Raw genomic sequence first — 19,619 nt, forward strand, 5'->3', positions numbered from 1 at the left:
GTCCTTAAAATTTGGTCCTACCCAAAATGTCCATGAGCATATTGGGTCCATGCCAAATGGTTTTGGACAGGACCAAATATCAAGGACCTTTTGGCATGCACTAAATGTCTACTGGACATTTTGGACAGACCAAATGTCTGCTAACCTGCCAATTACCATATATATTACACACCCCTGGGGTAAAAGCAACAACTGTGATATCTGCTGGCCATTCTCCAAGCCAGTGCTTACTATGAATGATAGAAAGTTGAGGTAGATTACACAAACTCACCCCTTGCCATTTTCAACAACATGGATGGACTTGGAGGGTATTGTGCTAAGTGAAGTAAGTCAGAAAAAGACAAATGCTGTATGATATCCTTTATATGTGGAATCTAAAAAATAAGAGAAGCTAGTAAATATAACAAAAAAGAAACAGATTCACAGATATAAAGCAAAAAACTAGTGGTTACCAGTGGGAAGAGGGAAGGGGGAGGGGCAATCCGAAGGTAGGGGATTAAGAGTTACAAACTATTATGTATAAAATAAACTTAAAAGATATACTGTACAACACAGGGAATATAGCCAATTTTTAATAATAGCTATAAATGGAGTATAACATTTAAAAACTGTGAATCACAATACTGTACACCTATACCTTAAATAATACTATTCATCAACTATACTTCATTTAAAAAAATAATAATGATAGAAGGTCCTTTCTTCCCAACCTAAACACAAAAAAGTGCTGGTTTGTTCTCTTTCTAAAAGCAATTTAAGGTCATCACTTCAACGCAATACATCACAGCAGATGCACACACGCATGCACACCCCCTCCCCACCCCCACCATCTCACTGCCCTTCAGGGACCTTTCCACTAGTTCATCACTAAAATGGTTTCCCCTATCTGACCTCCATATAATTTTGCTAGTTTAGCATCAAAGCTCTGAATTCTGGTCTTAAGTCTGACTTGAGCTCACCTGAGGTTATGTATCTGATTTCTGGCTCTCAGAACCCTCACCTCCTCAACAGGCTGAATCAGACCAGGCTGCTTCTCAAGTCTTCTTCAGTGCTATCATTCTATACTGTCACAACTCTGGCTTCAGGGCAACCTCAGGGACAAAAAAAACACCTGTGTGGCTATGATACAGATGTTTCATAAATAAGAGGCATTATCTTCAGAAGTATTATCTTTAGAATGAACTATTGATAAAGGCTATAGCATGGATGAATTTCAAATGTGTTATGCCACGTGAAAGAAGCCAGATGCAAAAGGCTATATGCTGTATACTTTTATTTCTATGACATTCTGGAAAAGGCAAAACTATCAGCATGGGGAGCAAACTGGTGGCTGCCAGGGATTGGGGGCTGAGAAGAAGGGCTGACTACAGAGAGGGCAGCACAAGGGAGGTTTTGAGGTGACACAGGTGTCCTGTATCATGACTGTGAAGGTAGTTACACAGCTCTATGCTTTTGTCAAAGCCCAAAGAACTGTAACACAAAGAGTGAATTTTACTGTATGTAAATCGAAAAATCAATTTTAAATAATCCTTACAAAGTAATTCCGTTTTCTTTCCAAGCTCTTTGAAAGAGTTGATGGGTCCAACATTTAAACTCTGATCTTTAATATAAAATAATAATTACCTGTGCACCAGCAGTAATGGGCACCTTGTGCATTCAACAACACTCCTTTGAACACCTACTACTACGTTGAGAAGAACTGAGATGGAAAGTCAGCTCATCCTCATTCTAAAGATGGGGAAAATGAGGCAGAGAAATTGTAAGCAACTTGCTTAAGGTTAAAATGTCCTTAAGGTGAGATTCAAAGCCAGGCTTGACACAGTCCATGCTCTTAACAAACTAATTTTGCTGATGCGTTCATATATGTATATGTGTGTAAAAAATTTTTTAAAACAAAAATAGAGTCATATGTTGGTGAGGGTGTGAGAAAACAGGCATTCTCATTTTCTGTACGTACATATGGTAGACAGTTTATTTCACTTAGCAAAATAATGTGAATATCTTTCCACGTCATTTCTGTTGGCTGAATTTCTACGTAGAAATATACCATCATTTATTTATTCACTCCTCCACTTTATAATATTTTCACTCTTCAGGTAAAAAAAGTTTTTAAATTAAAGAACCATGCTATGAACAAGGCTGTGACTAAATCTATGCCTACTTCCTTAATTTTTTCTTAGAATGAATTCCTAGGTGAAGAATCAGTAGATGAAGCAGCTTTGGTCTACTACCCCCATATTTGTCTTTCCCCCAGCTACCTGACACATTATAACTGCCTCTATTTCTTTTCAAAGACCCTCCCCTGCGAGCTCTAATGATAAGTGTTGGTAACACAGAACGGCAGCAAAGAATATTTGCCTCTACTCCTACCTTCCCATCTGGCCAACCTTGTCTATGCCTCCAGCTGTTCACAAGTTCACAAACATTCATAATTTGGAGAAAGCCTCAGTGTACATATGTGCTACCCTTTATAGCCTTTTATAAGTCAAAGTGCCACATGCAACTTAAAGAATTTAACTTCATATTTCACTACTAAAGAAATATTCCCACCCCAAGTCAATTAGTGCTATTCATTCGAGCATCCTATTTGCTTAGCTTTGCTTCATTCAGACTTTACTCACAAAAAAGCTGCAGAATGCAACAGAAACTTGGGAAGAACTCATCCTTGGAAGCGAGTGACTTACTTTCCATTGAACCAACAGGAATGTCTGAGGCAAATAGTAAATACAGCCCCCCAAAGAAGTACACCTTGTTCAGCTCTATCAAATATTTGGAGTATATGTTTTAAAAATCTCAAACTTGCCATGAAGGTTGTTATATGTTAGAATTGCCTTTAGGCTATAATAACTTGTGATCTACCCCAGAGCTCAGCAAACTATAGCCCATGGGCCAAATCTGATCCACTGCCTGTTTTGTAAATAAAGTTTTATTGGAACACAACCATTCCTATTTGTTTACTCATCCTTAATCTCACCAGAACTTTGGAGAGATTTGTTTATTGGGGCCATTACATTTCAACTTTCCAACTAACACTTATTAAGCACCTACAAGGTGCCAAGCACTGTCCTTGTTGCTAGGGATAAGAAGATGAGTAAGACCCAGTGGCTTCCTCGGCTGAGCTCAGGATTTAATGGGGAAACAAACACATAATATCATACTTTAAGAAATCTCAGTTATGCAACCTGAAGTAATACAACCTGAGAAGTGTAATAAAGGTTCATTCCTAAGCATACATTTTGAAATCATGCAAATCCCCCTCAAATTATAAAAATGCATCCAACTTCCATGGTTTCTAAACTGAGCAGTCAAAGGCACAGGAAACTGCTTTCATTACAGTTACAAGCAATACCACTTTAGTGAGCCAACACCCCTTGTAAGTATCCTGTGAACTCCACTACTCTCTACTTGCCTCTGGATTTCTGTGACAGGTTTATTACTACTGAACAGTTATATTAATATGCACTTGTATCAGTTTTCTATTGCTGTGCAACAAAATACCACTAATCCAGTGGCTTAAAATGACATCCATCTATCAGCTCACAATTCTGTAGGTCAGATTTCCAGCACAGTGTGGCTGGGGTCTCTATTCAGGGTATTCTGAGGATGAAATCAGGGTGTTGGCCAGAATGAATATTTGTCTGGAGGCTCTAGAGGGAAGAAAAACACTTCCAATCTTACTCTTGTTATTGGCAAAATTCAGTTTCCTGTGGTCTTAGGACTGAGGTACTTGCTTCCTGGCTGTTGTCACTGGGAGTCACTTTCAGCTCCAGGGGTTGTCGCATTCCATGCCATGTGGCCCCCTCCATCTTCAAATCAACAGTGGAGAACTTCTCATGCAGTGAATCCCTCTCCTATTTTGAATCAGTGACTTCCCTGACTCTGACCTTAGAATCCATGTTTAAAGGGCTCATATGATTAGGTCAAGCTTACCCAGATAATCTCTCTTTCTTAAAGTCATCTGTGCCATATAACATAATCTATGTTAAATCCATCATATTCACAGTCCTGGGCATTATTCAAGGAATATATACCAGCGAGGTGGGAAACCTTGGGGGCCATCTTAGAATTCTACCTACCATAGCACTTTTGTTAGACTTATAAATTACTTTTATAAACTAATTATATTATCCAAGGGCCGAGTACATGTTGGTGCTATTTTTTTCTTTTTTTAGATAAATTGATCAGATTTTCTTTAAATTAATTAATTTATTTATTTTTGGCTGCCTTGGGTCTTCATTGCTGTGTGTGGACCTTCTCTAGTTGCAGCGAGCAGGGGCTACTCTTCGTTGCGGTGCGTGGGATTCTCATCGCAGTGGCTTCTCTTGTTGCGGAGCACGAGCTCTACACACACAGGCTTCAGTAGTTGTGGCATGTGGGCTCAGCAGCTGTGGCATGCAGGCTTAGTAGCTGTGGCTTGAGGACTCTAGAGAGCAGGCTCAGTAGTTGTGGCGCACAGGCTTAGTTGATCCACAGTATGTGGGATATTCCCAGACCAGGGCTCAAACCCGTGTCCCCTGCATCGGCAAGTGGATTCTTAACCACTGCGCCACCAGGGAAGTCCCCATGTTGGTGCTACTGCTGGTTCTCAGAAACCAGCAATCGTAAAAGTATGTAAGTGTGATATAATGCTATGCTGAAGACCCCAAACTGCCATACACCCTGTGCCATTAGTTTAGAATTCAACTTCTGGGAAAACAGTCTGTTTAAAGCAGTTATATCTTTTAGTTTGCAAAAGGTATAGTATAGGGCTTCCCTGGTGGCGCAGTGGTTGAGAGTCCGCCTGCCGATGCAGGGAACACGGGTTCGTGCCCCGGTCCGGGAAGATCCCACATGCCGCGGAGCAGCTGGGCCCGTGAGCCATGGCCTCTGAGCCTGCGCGTCCGGAGCCTGTGCTCTGCAACGGGAGAGGCCACAACAGTGAGAGGCCGCATACCACAAAAAAAAAAAAAAAAAAAAAAAAAGGTATAGTGTAATCAAGTAAGGAAAAAGGGGAAAAAATGGCAACAAGACTGCAATATCAGAACAATATTAAGGTGCCCCTTTCCCACAATAACTATGGAGTTATGTGCCCCAAGAATGCATCACTTCTAATTGACATTTAGCCCTACGGGAAACTTAAGACACATATTATAAAAGTTTTGAATTATGGACTTCTCTGTACAATATAACATGATAAATGCTAATATAGATATGTGTAAACTCTTCACAGCAAGGTAGAATCCATTGTCAAACACAGGATAAGTAAAAAAGACAGACAGAAAATTTTTCTTCCCACATACCTAAGGTTGATTTAAATTAAATGGCTTGGGGAGTATGTGGGAGGAAAAATGGAACCAGCTCCGGACTGAAATCTGTAAAAGCTCAAACACCTCTAATTCCATACCACAAAACAACAACAGCTGGCAGCTGAGATTGACAGATGTGTCAAGATGCCTGTACCCATTAGGGGAGCGGCCACAGTCAGGGCACTCTGGGCATTTTTATTTTAAATCTTCAGGGGTTTTGCAGGTAATTACAAACAAACTTTTAAAAAATCCATCATGCTGAAATTGAGTACAGAATATAAGGTCTTAACCCAGAAGCAAATATTTATTTAAAAGAGAATTTGCCTCCCCTGGCTCAGGATCAGCTCTCATTGAATAAGAAGCAGTTCTCAGTACCATCTGGCACTGAACTGCATTTTGAAATAACACAGATAATCACTATTGCCACTAGCAAGTCATAAGGGATTGGAAGAGAGCATTCATAATATGGAAGTCAAAATGACTCTCAAAGCTAATTATAAAATATATTTGATTTCTAGAAGACATAAAGAATAGAAAAACTTCTCTGAAATTTGTTTCCTAAATGAGGTAGGGGAGTGTGGTCCATCTATATTAAATTACTTCTAATTCCACCAAATGCACTGTGCTGCCTCTTCCAGCCAAACCTTTGCAAATACTATTCTTGCCACTTTGACTGGACACTTCCTACTCCCTCAGATCCCAGTTTAGACATCAACTTTTCCAGAAGTCCTCCTTGACCATCCTATTCCCCACAAAAGGTGAGGTGGCCCTCCTACATGAACCATGTACCTGGCTGGCATAGCACATATCACACTTTGCCCTGCAATTGCCTGCTCAGTGGTCTTTTCCATGAGTGTGAGCTCTCAAAGGACAGAAACTATACCTTCTCCAATAGCCTCTGTATCCCCGAGTGCCTGAAGAGCATCCAGACCATTACAGATGCTGAATATGTATTGCTGGATGACTGAATGGTAGGAAGGAAGGGAAGGCAAACTGGCCAGAATAGGGCAGTGATGTCCCAGGCCTCAGCTATCACAGGGGAATGGAGAGAAGAAAAAGGAAAAGTGTAATCAGAGCCCAGGTTCTGTCACTAATTAGTTCTTTGACCCTAAACAAGCCACTTCGTCTCTGGAACCTCTGTGTCCTGAGTGGAAAAATAAAAAGGTTGGACTAGGAGGGTTCATCAAGTCTCTTCCAGATTTATGTTCTCTCATATCTTTGTCTTCCGGACTGCCCATGCTTTATCAGCATACCCACTTTAACATGTCTTTTAAAGTCAAATAATATTCAGTTGGGTTCAACAGAGTGAGGGGGTAGAAAGATGCAGCTAATTGAGTACAGTGCCTATAGATGCTGACTGAATGCATGAATAACTGAGCAGGCTTCCTAAATCCCTTTAATTGCTCCATCAGAAGGTAAATTTTTTAGCTTTGGTTCTTTTGATAATTAAATGTCATTTCATCAACGTCATCTCTAAGAGAAAAGGCAACCTCAAATCCCTTAGGAAAAAAGCAATTACACAATGGAGGAGGCTGGTGAATTCATTGCTTATCAAAGAAGCTAAGGTTTACCAAGGAAGCCACAATCTCTACTCAAGAGACACAAAGTGACCTTCGAAATATCACTTCATTGGGGCAAAATGATCAATAGGATCAACTGGTTAAAATCAAGCTGTTTCTTCCCTAGGCCACTGCTAACATGGGGCAAATAATTCCAGATAAGAATAGCATCCACGCATGCTTGATTGTTTGTCCTGTGGACTTTAATTTGCTCTAGGACCCTTGACACCAACCACATGCCATAATAAAGACACAATGTATTAAATGATGCCAGAGTAAAGATGCTTTTGCTTAGACCCAGTGACATACTGCTACCCTACAAACATAGAATACATACAGAGAATTTATTATACTATAATAAGTTCCCTTTTTCCTATATTTTCTACTGAAGAAGGCAGTTTCAAAAGAAAACGGGCAAACCACAAACGCTAACCTAGACAATACTATTTTTAGTTGCAAATATTTAAGCAACGTAAGTTAACCTACGATCAGTCAACATGAACAAACGATGTTACCTTATCCCAAATGACTAGACAAAATATATGAAAAATGCATTAAATGTGAATATAGAAATCGTATTTTCAGCCCAAATGGCTGCTAAAATAAAGTTCATTTTTTGTCAGAAAAAAAAAAAATAGTCTTAAAGGTATTTTCCAGATGACTGAAATGCTGGCATTTAGCTAAAGAAATTTAAACTGGGTCATAACTGATAGGTGACTCATCTCTATTCTAAATCAGATGTTTTATTTCTATCATATATTCCCTATACTGAAGTTTGACCACCACCCCTCTCCAAATTAGTTGATTTGATCAGTATGGTCAGATCAGTTTAAATAATTCTAAACATTTTAATACTTCAAGAGTGCTATATACATACTCTTTATAGATTAATTAATATATGTGGAAATTATAAAAGAGAAAGTAATATTAACAGTTCAATCATACACACACCCACACACCCACCCACCCAAGATGTTTACCTCTGTAAACTGCCTATAATCGTGCCAGAAAAAAGGTGTAGCTAAAAATGCTACAGAGAAATGTCTGTTATACTACGTAAAAATCACTTCAAGGAATACTATCTCAAGGCAGGACGCAGAGAGATCCAAGATGAGAAGGGTGGTCCATACACAGGAAGAAAAGGACCCCAAAAGACCAGGGTTAGGTCTAGATAGTAATTTGCTTTGGCAGAGGCCAAGGGGCTGTCTCTTGTGCATTGCAGGATGTTTAGCAGCACCCCTGTACTCTACCCACCAGACGCTTGCAGTAATCCTCCAGCTGTGGCAACCAAAACTACCTCCAGACATTGCCAACTGTTCCTTGGGAGGTTGGGACTTGTAAGTGTACCCCAGTTGAGAACCACTGCCTTAGACTCACAGCCACCTCGGTTGTGGCCCCATCCCCTGAGTGCCAGCCCAGTTCTTGGCTTCAGATGTAGAGTGAGCTTGACTACACGGAGGTCTAACCTTAGGTGAACAGCTCCCTGCAAAGTGGAATGGCTTCCCAGACCACTTCCTCTCGGACCAAGGGAGGAGTCTAACGAATCCTGAGTTCATCAGCGACTAGTCCAGGAAAGATGCTCAGACGTCTCAGATCACCTTTTGAGGTCTCAGTCCTTAAAGCCAACAACCAAAACAAAATGAAACTACTAAGAGAGCAAAAATGGTGCAATCCTTTGAAAAGGAAGCTGCAAAACAAGCCAATGGCTTAGAATGGTACGGGAAGAATCTCATGGAGGAAAATATAAACATAAACTGAAGGTCACCACAATCTTTCTTTTTCCTAAATACAGACTAACATAAACTTTTAAAAATCCAGATCTGATGTCATACTTTTTAATTTAACTGTTTTTCTGTTTTTCATCACATTATTTAGTAGCTGCATCTCTGCCAGTTTGGTATTAAAACCAGGCATCCCTGTGTATCGACCTCAGGTAAATTGCTCAAACTATAGTTCAGCTAATCCCTAAAAGCTAATGATCCCACTTGTCTCATGAGGGAAGCAGGACCATAAACAGAAAAACACCAGAATAGTGTGGTGGTTAAGAATAGCTCTTTCACCTCCCTGCCATGTGACTCTGGGCAAGTCACTCTCTAAACCACAGTATCGCATTTTAAAAATAGCGATTTTGATCGTACGTACATGCTGTTAGGTTTGTTATAAGGACTCAACCTAAGAATGCAAAGCCCTTAGCACAGTGTCTGGTATATAGTAAGGATTCAATCAATAGTAGATTACCCTTTTGTTATAAAAATTATCATTTGCATGGTCATAATTGGAAATTACCACGGATAATCAGCAATTTCACTGTATCACTCTCATAAAATGCCATGACTCTAACAATCCAGTAAGTTAGAAGTGAGAACTGGAGGAAGAAGCAGTCTCTTTGGGGAACAAAACAGTATTTTCTAAAAATGCCACATTTTCTTTTTATTAAAAGGGAAAATTAAAGAAGAGTGGCTAAGCTCCCTTACTCAAGGCTTCATCCATTTTTATCTTCCCAGGGTAATGGAACAGAGGCTGGAGGTGTTAGATGCAGGTGGAGCAATAATCATTTCCTTATCTGTGCTTTATTACTCATGGGATGGTTCCATCTTGCAGCCTACACAGAACACACTGTTCTGGGAACAACAAGTGGGTCTGACATTTCACTGGGGCAAATGACTCTTCTCACAGCAAACAATATTCCTGGGCCAGGAGTGGATCTCAAAGTGATTTCTCTTCTCCCAAGTTCTCATTCATTCAGAATTTACTGACATAATTTATTCATCAAATGCATACTGACTGAGGACCATCACCTGCCAAGAATTTTGCAAGGAGCTGGGGGTATCTTGATGATGACGTCTGGGGTGCTCAAGGAGCTTAGCCCTGGAGTGAAGCCAACATTCATTAACGGGGTGCATAACTTCAAAGTGAGCCAAGAAATGGTTATCTACGAGTGTAAAACCTCTCCCAGCCTGCAGCGTCAGCAAAGACTTCCCTAAATGACACAAGAACTGAGTGGAAAGCTCAGACGTAAGGCTTGGAACCACATTTCCCAGATTCCTTTTAGGTAGGGTCTGGTTAGATCCTACTAATGAGAGGCATTTGTGTGAACTTTGGAGCTCTGTCCCAGGACTCTGAATCTTGACCAACAGCACGATGTAAGGGTGTGGGGCGGCGGCGCGGGGGAGGGGTGAGGGCAGCCAACAGCAGGGAAGACACTTGACCAGACACTCCGGGTTACAAGGTCAGGCCACTGTCTGCTTTCTCTTGGTCTCCTAGAGCTGTCCTGGTTCTTGATCATCCCTAATCTGGTTCTACCAGCCAGATACTGGAGCTCTGGATATTCCTGCAGTAAATTTCCTTTTGCTTAAGGTAGCCAGAATTAGCTTCTGCTCTTTGCATCCATCAAGTGGTTTGTTTCTGGTAACATGCCACTTTATACAAGTCTACCTTCCCAACCAGACTGTCAGCTTCTTGAGGACTGGAGAATGTCTTATTTCTCTTTAAACCTCCAGGGCCTACAGTAGTGACTGACTGACACGTAGGAAACACTAGTAAATGCAAAATGAATATGATTTTTCACATGTTTAAAAAATTAGGAGGTTTGCCAATAATAAATAGAAAAGTCCAACTGGATATTTAACACTGAGAAAGAGCTCAATTGAGTCAGAAAGTCCTCCATACCTTACGTCAATTTTACACTCATGTGGAAATCTCTATGTTCCCTAGCCATCTTCTCAAATTTAACTTTTTAATATAAACTTCACGAAGCAATCCAGTAAGCTAATAACCACATTCCTGTAGCATTCTTTCCTCTATTGTCATTCAGAATTTTCACCATCATACTTCCAAATGGGTAGAATAAAACTGCTAAAGGGGCAGGTCCATATATACCATTCCCAGGAGCCAACTACACTCCCTTCTCCCTGCCCTTTCCAACCCACGGGGCAATCTATGAAGCTCAGTAGACAGCTAGTGAACTTGGCGTACAGAGAAATCACCATCTGTTTTTCTATCCCTAATAAATAAAATACTTCTGCTCTATAAATTCACATTGCTTGTGGGACTGAGACCTAGAATGAAAATGGAGATAGAATTTTTCTCCAATTTAATGGCTTTAAAAAAATTTTCTTGGGTAGTAAGTTTATGCTGCAAGAATCTATGAGCTACATAACAGTCTGAATTTGATCTGGTTCAAATAATGCTACCATGTTCTAAAATCCTAGGCATTATACACTTTCCAAATGTACAATGTCATCAAGGTTTTATGACATTTACTACAAAAACTCAATAGTCAGGTAGCACCTCGTCAGTGGAAGCTTGAATTCAGGTATGGGAACAGAATGCTATGGCTGTAGCATGAAAACTGGGATGCTTCTCTGACTTCAGTATCATAGCCACACAGGGATGATCCACTAGACAATCTTCATACATGCACCTTTTTGACACCTACTAAAAGAGTTCCATTTCTTGGAACTATGGAGTAGAGCCAGAAACATGGTGGTAGGACCAAATCCATTCTCGATGACTTCTGTTTTGCTACACAAGTTTGATCAGAGATATTATGCCACCTGGGGTTCTCTGTTTACTCAATTTCACTTCCTTCCTCAAGTAACAAAATGCTTAGAGCGTTATGCCCGTGCCTGCTGCCCAGACATGTGACCTGTGCACATGGCTTATGGAGTACACAAGACTTCTGAGACCCAAGGCTCTGAAGGCAAAGCTGACAGATATGAGGTGCAAGCCTAGCTTGGCCAGGTTCAACATCGCTATGGAAGGAGCATACCCAGTTCTACTGGCATCAAAACACGGTGCTGGTTGCCAAAGAGTCTACAAGAAAGAAATATTAAGTAATACTGCACCTCGGACATTGACACGAGTTTATTGTTCTTCCATGCCAACACACCCTTGTCCAAAGCTTATGCTGTCCCAGTCCAGGCCTGCCCTAAATCAGCCAATTATGCTGAATGTGGTCAAAACTCTAAGGAGTTCCCAGTCCCAAAGACAGTGTTTCATTAGCCCGTCAGCTTCTGTATCATTTCCACATTCTGAAGTAGTAGTTTCTGAACTGTGTGCATCACTTCTTTAGGAATTATTTCTCTTTCACACTGCAGGTATAATAGCACTCCTGCCCCATCACTATGTTGCCAGTGGTTTTATATCCTCCACCAAATGTATTGGTAAATACTCAGTGAAAAAAAAAAAAAAACTTGAAGCTAAACAACCTCTCCAAATATACATGAAATATTCCCAAATCCATTATCAGCATGGCTTAAATAAGTGAGATCATGATCCTGTTGCCCAAAGGAGCCATAATACACAACTGGCTTTGTTCTAGAATTCCCAAACTGATTCCCAAACCTTTGAATCTGGCTGTGACGGAAAGTTTAAAATTTTGCAAAATACTCACATCAGCAAAAGTGGCCAACTGTCACTTCTGCATTGAAAGGACTTCCCAGGGACTTGCCTGGTGGCGCAGTGGACAAGACTCTGTGCTCCCAATGCAGGGGGCCCGGGTTTAATCCCTGGTCAGGGAACTAGATCCCACATGCATACCACAACTAAGAGTTTGCATGCCACAACTAAGGAGCCCATGTGTCGCAATTAAGGAGCCCTGAAGCCACAACTAAGGAGCCTGCCTGCTGCAACTAAGACCTGGTGCAACCAAATAAATAAATAAATATTTTTTTAAAAAAAGAAAAAAAAGAAAGTGCCTTCCCAAAATCTTTACTGAGAAAATTGTTGCCATTTATTCCTCAAGAATGAAGGCGCTTAGACTGGATAAACAAAAAGGTCCTACTGTATAGCACAATCTCCTGCGATAAACCATAATGGAAAACAATATTTAGAAAAAAGAATGCCTCTATGTGTATAACTGAGTCACTTTGCTGTACAGCAGAGATTGGCACAACACTATAAATCAACTATACTTCAATTAAAAAAAAAAAGAACGAGAGAGCTTAGTCTCAACTCCTGGTTGTGCAATTGTGATGTTCTTACTTGATTTGCTCTCGCACTTGGTGTCATCATAAACTTGAGGGCCAAAGAAAAAGGAGGCCTATTCTCTTAATTTGCAATAATCATTTTATTCTATACTCCCAAAGACATAAACTTGTATCTAGGTTGTTTGACCTTGGGTAAGTCTACCATAAGCCTCAGCATCGCTGGGGTTAATAACTGTGCTTGCCTCACAGGGTTATATGGTCAAAAGTAAGTAATAGTGAACGTAATAACCGTAGCAGAGTACCTAGCATACAGTGTTCAACATAAGTTAAGTTCAATAGATGCCAGCTTTTGGTATCATTTGCTGGTGGGGATTCTAAATGAAAAGTCTTCTTCTGAATCCTTAGTGTATGCTCCACGAACTGCCACTTAGTCCCACCTGCCCTAGACAGTCCTTTGATTCAAAGGGTCCTCAGTCGTCTCTTCCCAGCCCTCTTCTAATCACCTGTATCAATTAGCTGGAGCTGTAACGGTGACCAGGGCCTTGTCTGTAAAATCTTAACAGAAATGAATTAATAATATGATCTATCAGACCACCAATATCCTGTGAGGATGGAAGCCGCTGAGGATGGGGACACGGCTTCATGGGCGTGCAACTTGTGTAGGGTCACAGGGCCCCATACTCAGAAGAGCCCCATGCTTGGGTTAATGCTTTCCTTTACCATCCTGAAATTCTCAATAAAGTCTGAGCAAGGGGTCCCACATTTTCGTTTTGCACTGGGCCCCAAAAATTAGGTACCTGGTTGTGACTGGAGAGGTTTGGTCAGAGTGTGATAAGAATTATATTATGTTTTAAAAGAATTACTCCAGCTTGTGTTAAGAACAGCCTGTAGTAAAGGTAAGAGTTGAAGCAGGAAAAACAGGTAGGATGCTGTCAATATAAACAAGGTGGGAGGTGATGGTGGCAAATGACACCAAGAGGAGGGCCGGTTAGATTCCATTTGCCTGCAGCTGCAGCATTGGTGCCCGGCAACATGCCTGTCTATGGCAGTGTCCTGGCCAGCCAGCTCGTGCTTCTCCCCACTGGTTCCTGCCCAGCTTCCATGCTGCCTGCTTGTTAATCTGAGACCCCTGCGTTTCCCAACAGCTTCTTTTTATTAAAAGAGCAGGTGTTGGTTTCTCTTTTTGCCTACACTTTTCCTTATGGAAGGCAAGGGACCCTATGGTCCCACCAAAATTGTACACAGTAGCAAATAAGAATTCTTAAAAAAAAAATCTGGGTGCTGTCCCCAAATCTCATTCCCCTACAATGGAGAAAATGAACTGCTGAAAGAAGGAAAGAAAAAAGAGCCCTAACCAGGTCAAGCATCTTCTGGGTTAAGTCACTGTATTAGAACTTATTATACATTCTCTCACTGATTCCAATTAAGTAATGGGTGTAAACATTACCACTCCCGCACTAAAATCTGTATGGGTTTGACAGGATTAAGAGCTACTAAAGTTTATGTAAATACAAAGTGCAACTAAAATACCTTTAAGACCCACAAAACACACTGCTCAATTCTCAGTAAGGAAAAAGGAAAAATTAACTATAAATTTTAGTTTTATATCTAAATTTGTACAATTATCTCTATGTTTAAGATGGTAAATGAAAACCTAATCATCCCTATTTAGTTTCTAGGTAATCAAATAGAAAATTCAACAGGTCATGCTAAAAATGACACAGTACAACCACCAGTAAGTTAAATACCAGTAAATTTAAAGTTTATACTCCCTAATCTACAATTCTTCAACAATAATTTCTTCTTTTCCATGTGCTCAAAAGTTTCTCTCAAATGACAAAACATGGATGTTATCAATTCTCAATCTGAAGGGCTTATGTCAGCTACTCACCTTTTTCTGAAGAACATTGATTTTCCTTTCCTTCACTTCTAACATATCCTTCATGTCTCGAATCTCTCCAGCCAGTGTCCCCTTCTCTTCTGTGAGGTCCTGCAGCTGTTTTGTTTTTTTATTGAGAAAAGATTCTTTCTCTTCTAGTCGTAATCTCAGTGCATCTACCTGAAATCAGGAAAAAGAAAAAGGGTTGTAGTTTTACAGAGAGGTCATCAGTAACCATCAGTCCTGCCCTGCGAGGAGCATGGGGCAGCAGTATACCTTCTGAGCAGTGTGATCAAACACTGCTCATGGGCACCTCCAGGTGTTTCAAAGCCTACATCTACCTTAAAGTTCTGTTGCATGTGTACCCGAACAGTGATACATTTTTTAAAATATAAGGTTTATATGAAATAAGACATTATGAAATAGTAGTATGTCTCACGTTGTAAAACCAAAGGTTGGGGGAAAAAAGCACACTAATTCTGTGTGTCTTTGAGAGCCCAGGGAGGGTACAACACGTCTCATGCAGCATCCTCCAGGGATGCTCATGTTCTCCTCAGAGAATACAATGAGCCATGCCACGGATATCTGGGAGAACAAGACTGACACGTTGAGAAACACTCCTAAATTAGAAAAAGACGTGTTGCCAAGAGGAAGGAAATGCTGCTAGAAGAAAATGCTGTGGAAATGACACTCGTTCTCCAGCTTTATGAAAGACTGCTTTCCAAGTACTAAAGAAAAAGAAAAAAAAAAGACAGAGCATACAAAAAATTCCTATTTCTACCTTAGCTCAAAACTTAGATTATTACAATTTCTGCTTTTCAAGTGTCAGTAATAAAATGATGAAACATAACCTTTATTTTTTCAATGTTAACATTCCAAAGACCATGTGCAAAAAAAGTTTACATGGGTGATGTGGGGCGTGGGGGTGATGGAAGACTTTAATCCTCACCTTCTGTACCAAGAATTGGACAGATAGAAGCTACATCAACATTCAGGAAGTAATGATGCAAGCATGTTATTCAGAGATATCAAAATAACCAGGCATAAAGAGTTTAAACAGGTGGTCTTGAGGAAAAAGAATGGGACAGGGGTGAGCTGGGGGCTGCTGCATCTGATACCAATTCTTGTTGAACATTTTGCTCATTACATTACCAGCAGGTAAAATTTGGATGAAAGGGGAAAAAAACAAAAGTTGTTTGCAAAGGATGCAAGAATACTGTAATACGCCAAAATAAATAGATATGTAAATACTATGAGGACTCAAAGTCAAAGGCAACTGGGAACAACGGAAAGAGGACACTTAGGTTTTAGGCCAGGTTCTGCTTCCATCTTCTACCTGTGAGAATCAGGACAAATAACTCTCATTTCCCCACACCCAGGCTTCCAGACTCAGTTTCTTCATTCATAAAACAAAGTGGTAAGAACACACTGTCTCTAAGTGCCTGACATTTTATGATTTTAAAGACAGAATTCAGTCATAGGCAGAATACATCAGGGAAGGATGATGATATTAGAGATAAAGTTATCAGAGTAGAATCTCCTTTTCGTACCCCTTTCCAAGAAAGGGGTGCCAAAGTTGTGTTTTTAAAGGTCAAAGGTGATGGGGAGGTTGGTGAGGAGGTTTTCTAGTTTCTGTCCCAGAGAGGAGGATGAAGCTGGGAGGTCCCAGCAAGGGAAAAAGCGATGACGCGTACTTGAAGCCCAGTTGGCCGAATGACCCAGACTGCATTATGAGAGAGGATGGACATTCTGTGCTTGCCGAGGGTGTGAACTGCAGATTCTTCATACATCTGATAGCTGTGTGTCTTCTTACATAATGGCCATAGAGGCCGGGGCGGGTGGGTGAAGGGGATACTCATGTCCTGGGGATCTCTCCTTTTCTAAGTGAAAATTCACGCCAATTGCACTAAAGCTTAAACATCCCAGATTCTCAAGTGGCTTATCTTTGTTTAAAGTTATCTTCGTCTACCAACCTGGAGTAACATCAATACTTCTCTTTGAGCTTTCCTCTTATCTGGTGAAAAAAATATGATTTTTAGTTTATACATAAAGGATGGCATTTAGTGGGTTCCCTGGAAGTTGGTGGAACATGCTGAACACTGTAGATCACAGCAGTGGTTAGAAGGGGTTACATATTCGATTGTAGAGATTTGCACACAGGCTGACCAGGATTCAGTGTATATCTGAGAAAAAACTGTGGTCCCATTAGCCCCACATTCTACCTATCAAAGATGAATGGTCTGTATCTGGATCGAAGGAAACACCCAATATCCAAAACCATGATTTAAATCAATTACAATATGGGAGGTAGTGAGTAGTGCTAGAGAGAGTTTAGAAAAAGAGACTCTCTACTGATGAATAATAAGCTTAACATTTGCAGTGCCCTCTGGCTATGTGTGATCTATCAGTGCCCTGCCCCATCTTACTGAGCCCAGAAGAGATAAACAGCAACCTTAGCCGTAAGACTATTTCTCCAGGAATAAAATGGAGAGCAAAGATGGTCGTGATCAACACACTACTCACAACACCCAAACTCTACATGGCAGGAGGGAGTCTGTGCCAGCTAAGGTCTTTCTTTTGGGAGTTTATTTTCCATGTGCCTGACAGCATGTACTTAGCTTCAAAGGAATTTGAATTGTGCCCTTCAGTCACCTTCACTCTATCTTTACAGCTTTGCACAGTCTCCTGGAATCAAGAAATGAAGCTTAAGGGTCTTTTTTTTTAGACAAAACTTTGACCTGAACTGCATCCAATTCTCAACCAACATTAGCCCAGTTTGTAGTAAGCAAGCATGACATCATTTCTAAAGTCAAATTTTAACTTCCAGATGGTGCAAAACCACAAGCAGGCACACGGACCTTCTGATGCACAGAAGTTTAAATACAAGGAAGATCAGGCCAGAAAGAACATAGTCTATTAAAAATTAGAATATGTAGTTCCAAACTGAGTAACAATGAGTAGGATTAAAGTTCCCCTCGCTAATACTCGAACCTCACTCGACAGTGTATATCATTTTTAAAAGAATCAGAAAAGCCCTGAAGTTTAGATTATATTCCAACATCAGGTAGAGACATAAAAGTTAAAATGTTTGGGAATATGAAATACCTTTCTCTGCCTCGTCACTCAACACCAAATAATTTTAAGGGCCCTTGACTCTCTCTCAAACTTTGGCAGTCAACTCAATAACAAAACTTGGCAAAGCAAAGAGCACCATCATTTCCCAGAAAAAAAAAAGAAATTAGAACTGTATGATACAGTCAGTGCACAAAGACCCATAGGTTGAATTTCCAATTTTTACATATGACTTAACCACATGGGAACTAGTCACCTAATGTTAAAACTAAGACAATCTTTTCATTTTAGAAGAATTACTCATTACCTTCTGATCCAGTTGTGTATTTGTGTGCATATGTGGGTGCATGTGTGTGCATATTTAAAAGCATACAACATATGAAAATTTAACCTTTTACCTGGCAGTATGAAACATGAAGCATTTGTTATCACTTCTGTTCCAGGTAATAACTTGAAAGAAAAGGACCATGGCAATGAAATGGGCAAAAACTGCCAAAATCAGAGTTAAACATTATTAATCTTCATTGTCATCACCCAGGAATTATAACCAGTTCCAATGGTGAGGTATGTTTCTAGAAGTTCTATATATAAGCTTCCTGACCTTTCTCCCATAAGGTCACATAGGCCTTCAGAAACGGGTACAATATTGTGACAAAACACAAAGTGCTACTTGATGTGCCATGAATAATTTTTAAAAATCAAATGGTTCACTTCAATCTTAAAATGACTACAGCAACACTTGAGAAAAAAAAAAACACACTTGAGACAGAACAAGGGGCCACTTGAAAATTTTCACAGATTGAATACTACTTACTCGACAACACTTCAGGCATTGAATAAACATGCTATCACAAAGAAAAACTTTAAAAGAAAATGAAACTGGAACATACACAAAAGCTCCCAATATAGTTTTATTTCACATTCAAAGTGTCGTTTGTTTGTTTTTCCTAATAGTAGACTTGGGTTAAGTGTATATTTGAATTTGATTCAACTTGCAATCATTCAAATGAGGAGACAGTTTCAAAGTTGGAAGTATGCATAAAGTACATAGCTTCCAAAGACACAAACACTAAAAATAACCTAAAATCTAAAAGTTGCTGTGGTAGTAACCACTACTTCTCACTCACATCCAATTCTCCTTTCCTTCCTGAACACAGGAACAATTTCCCTTCCCAGCCCCCTTGTGGGAAGATGAGGCCATGTGTTTTATTCATGAAATGTAAGCAGAAGCGACATACATCATTTCCTGTCTATGCCATCCCCACCCATCTCCCCTTCCTCAGAGATCTTAAAGGCTACATTTTCCAGATGGTGGAGCTAGATGGTGGCAGAACCTCCATAAATCTGGATCCTCAAGAGAAGCAGGATCCCCCTAACCTCCTGCCCCCCAATCCCTAACACGGGTTGGACATAACAGTATGATGTGTTAAACCACTCATCAATAATTACAATAATTTCCCCTGGTTTTACTAAAAAGTGTGCGCCTTAAAGCTAGAAAGGTCTGTCTTAGAGACTACCATAAACCTAAACGAAATCTACTCCTTCCATGTGTGTTAAGACCTCAAAATCTACTTTCCCCTAACCTTTCACTCCAATTCCAAAGAAGGGGGGAAATGTCAGAGGGCCAAGGCCAGAGCTGAAAGGAAGAAGTAGCAGAACCCTAGGGAGTGAACACAGAGGTTAAAGATCAAGACCTTGGGGAGAAAAGAGAGAGAGACGGAAGAGGAAGAGTCTCCTTAAGCACATTGGTTTGAACTTCAGTTTGTATCCATATCAACAAGTGGCTCAAGTAGACAACTCTGTTTTGCAAAGTCTCTGCGTTGCAAATATATGTGTTCAAGCAACTCATGACAATGGCCATGGACTTACCCACGGGCCTTCCAAATGTCAGGAA

At 40.3% G+C, this 19,619-nt stretch overlaps 1 protein-coding gene across 1 annotated transcript in view; it reads right to left on the reverse strand.

The window, feature by feature from the left end:
* ERC2 (ELKS/RAB6-interacting/CAST family member 2) overlaps positions 1–19,619 on the reverse strand; it is a gene marked incomplete at both ends in the record, with an annotated part of 833,862 nt that overhangs the window by 478,576 nt on the left and 335,667 nt on the right. Inside the window, one exon of the mRNA XM_082663222.1 lies at positions 14,666–14,833. Coding sequence (XP_082519348.1) covers positions 14,666–14,833 — 168 coding nt within the window. The remainder of the gene's footprint in view (positions 1–14,665; positions 14,834–19,619) is intronic.

Source organism: Grampus griseus (genome assembly GCF_964374135.1).
Source record: "Grampus griseus genome assembly, chromosome: 10".
Lineage (NCBI taxonomy): Eukaryota > Metazoa > Chordata > Mammalia > Artiodactyla > Delphinidae > Grampus > Grampus griseus.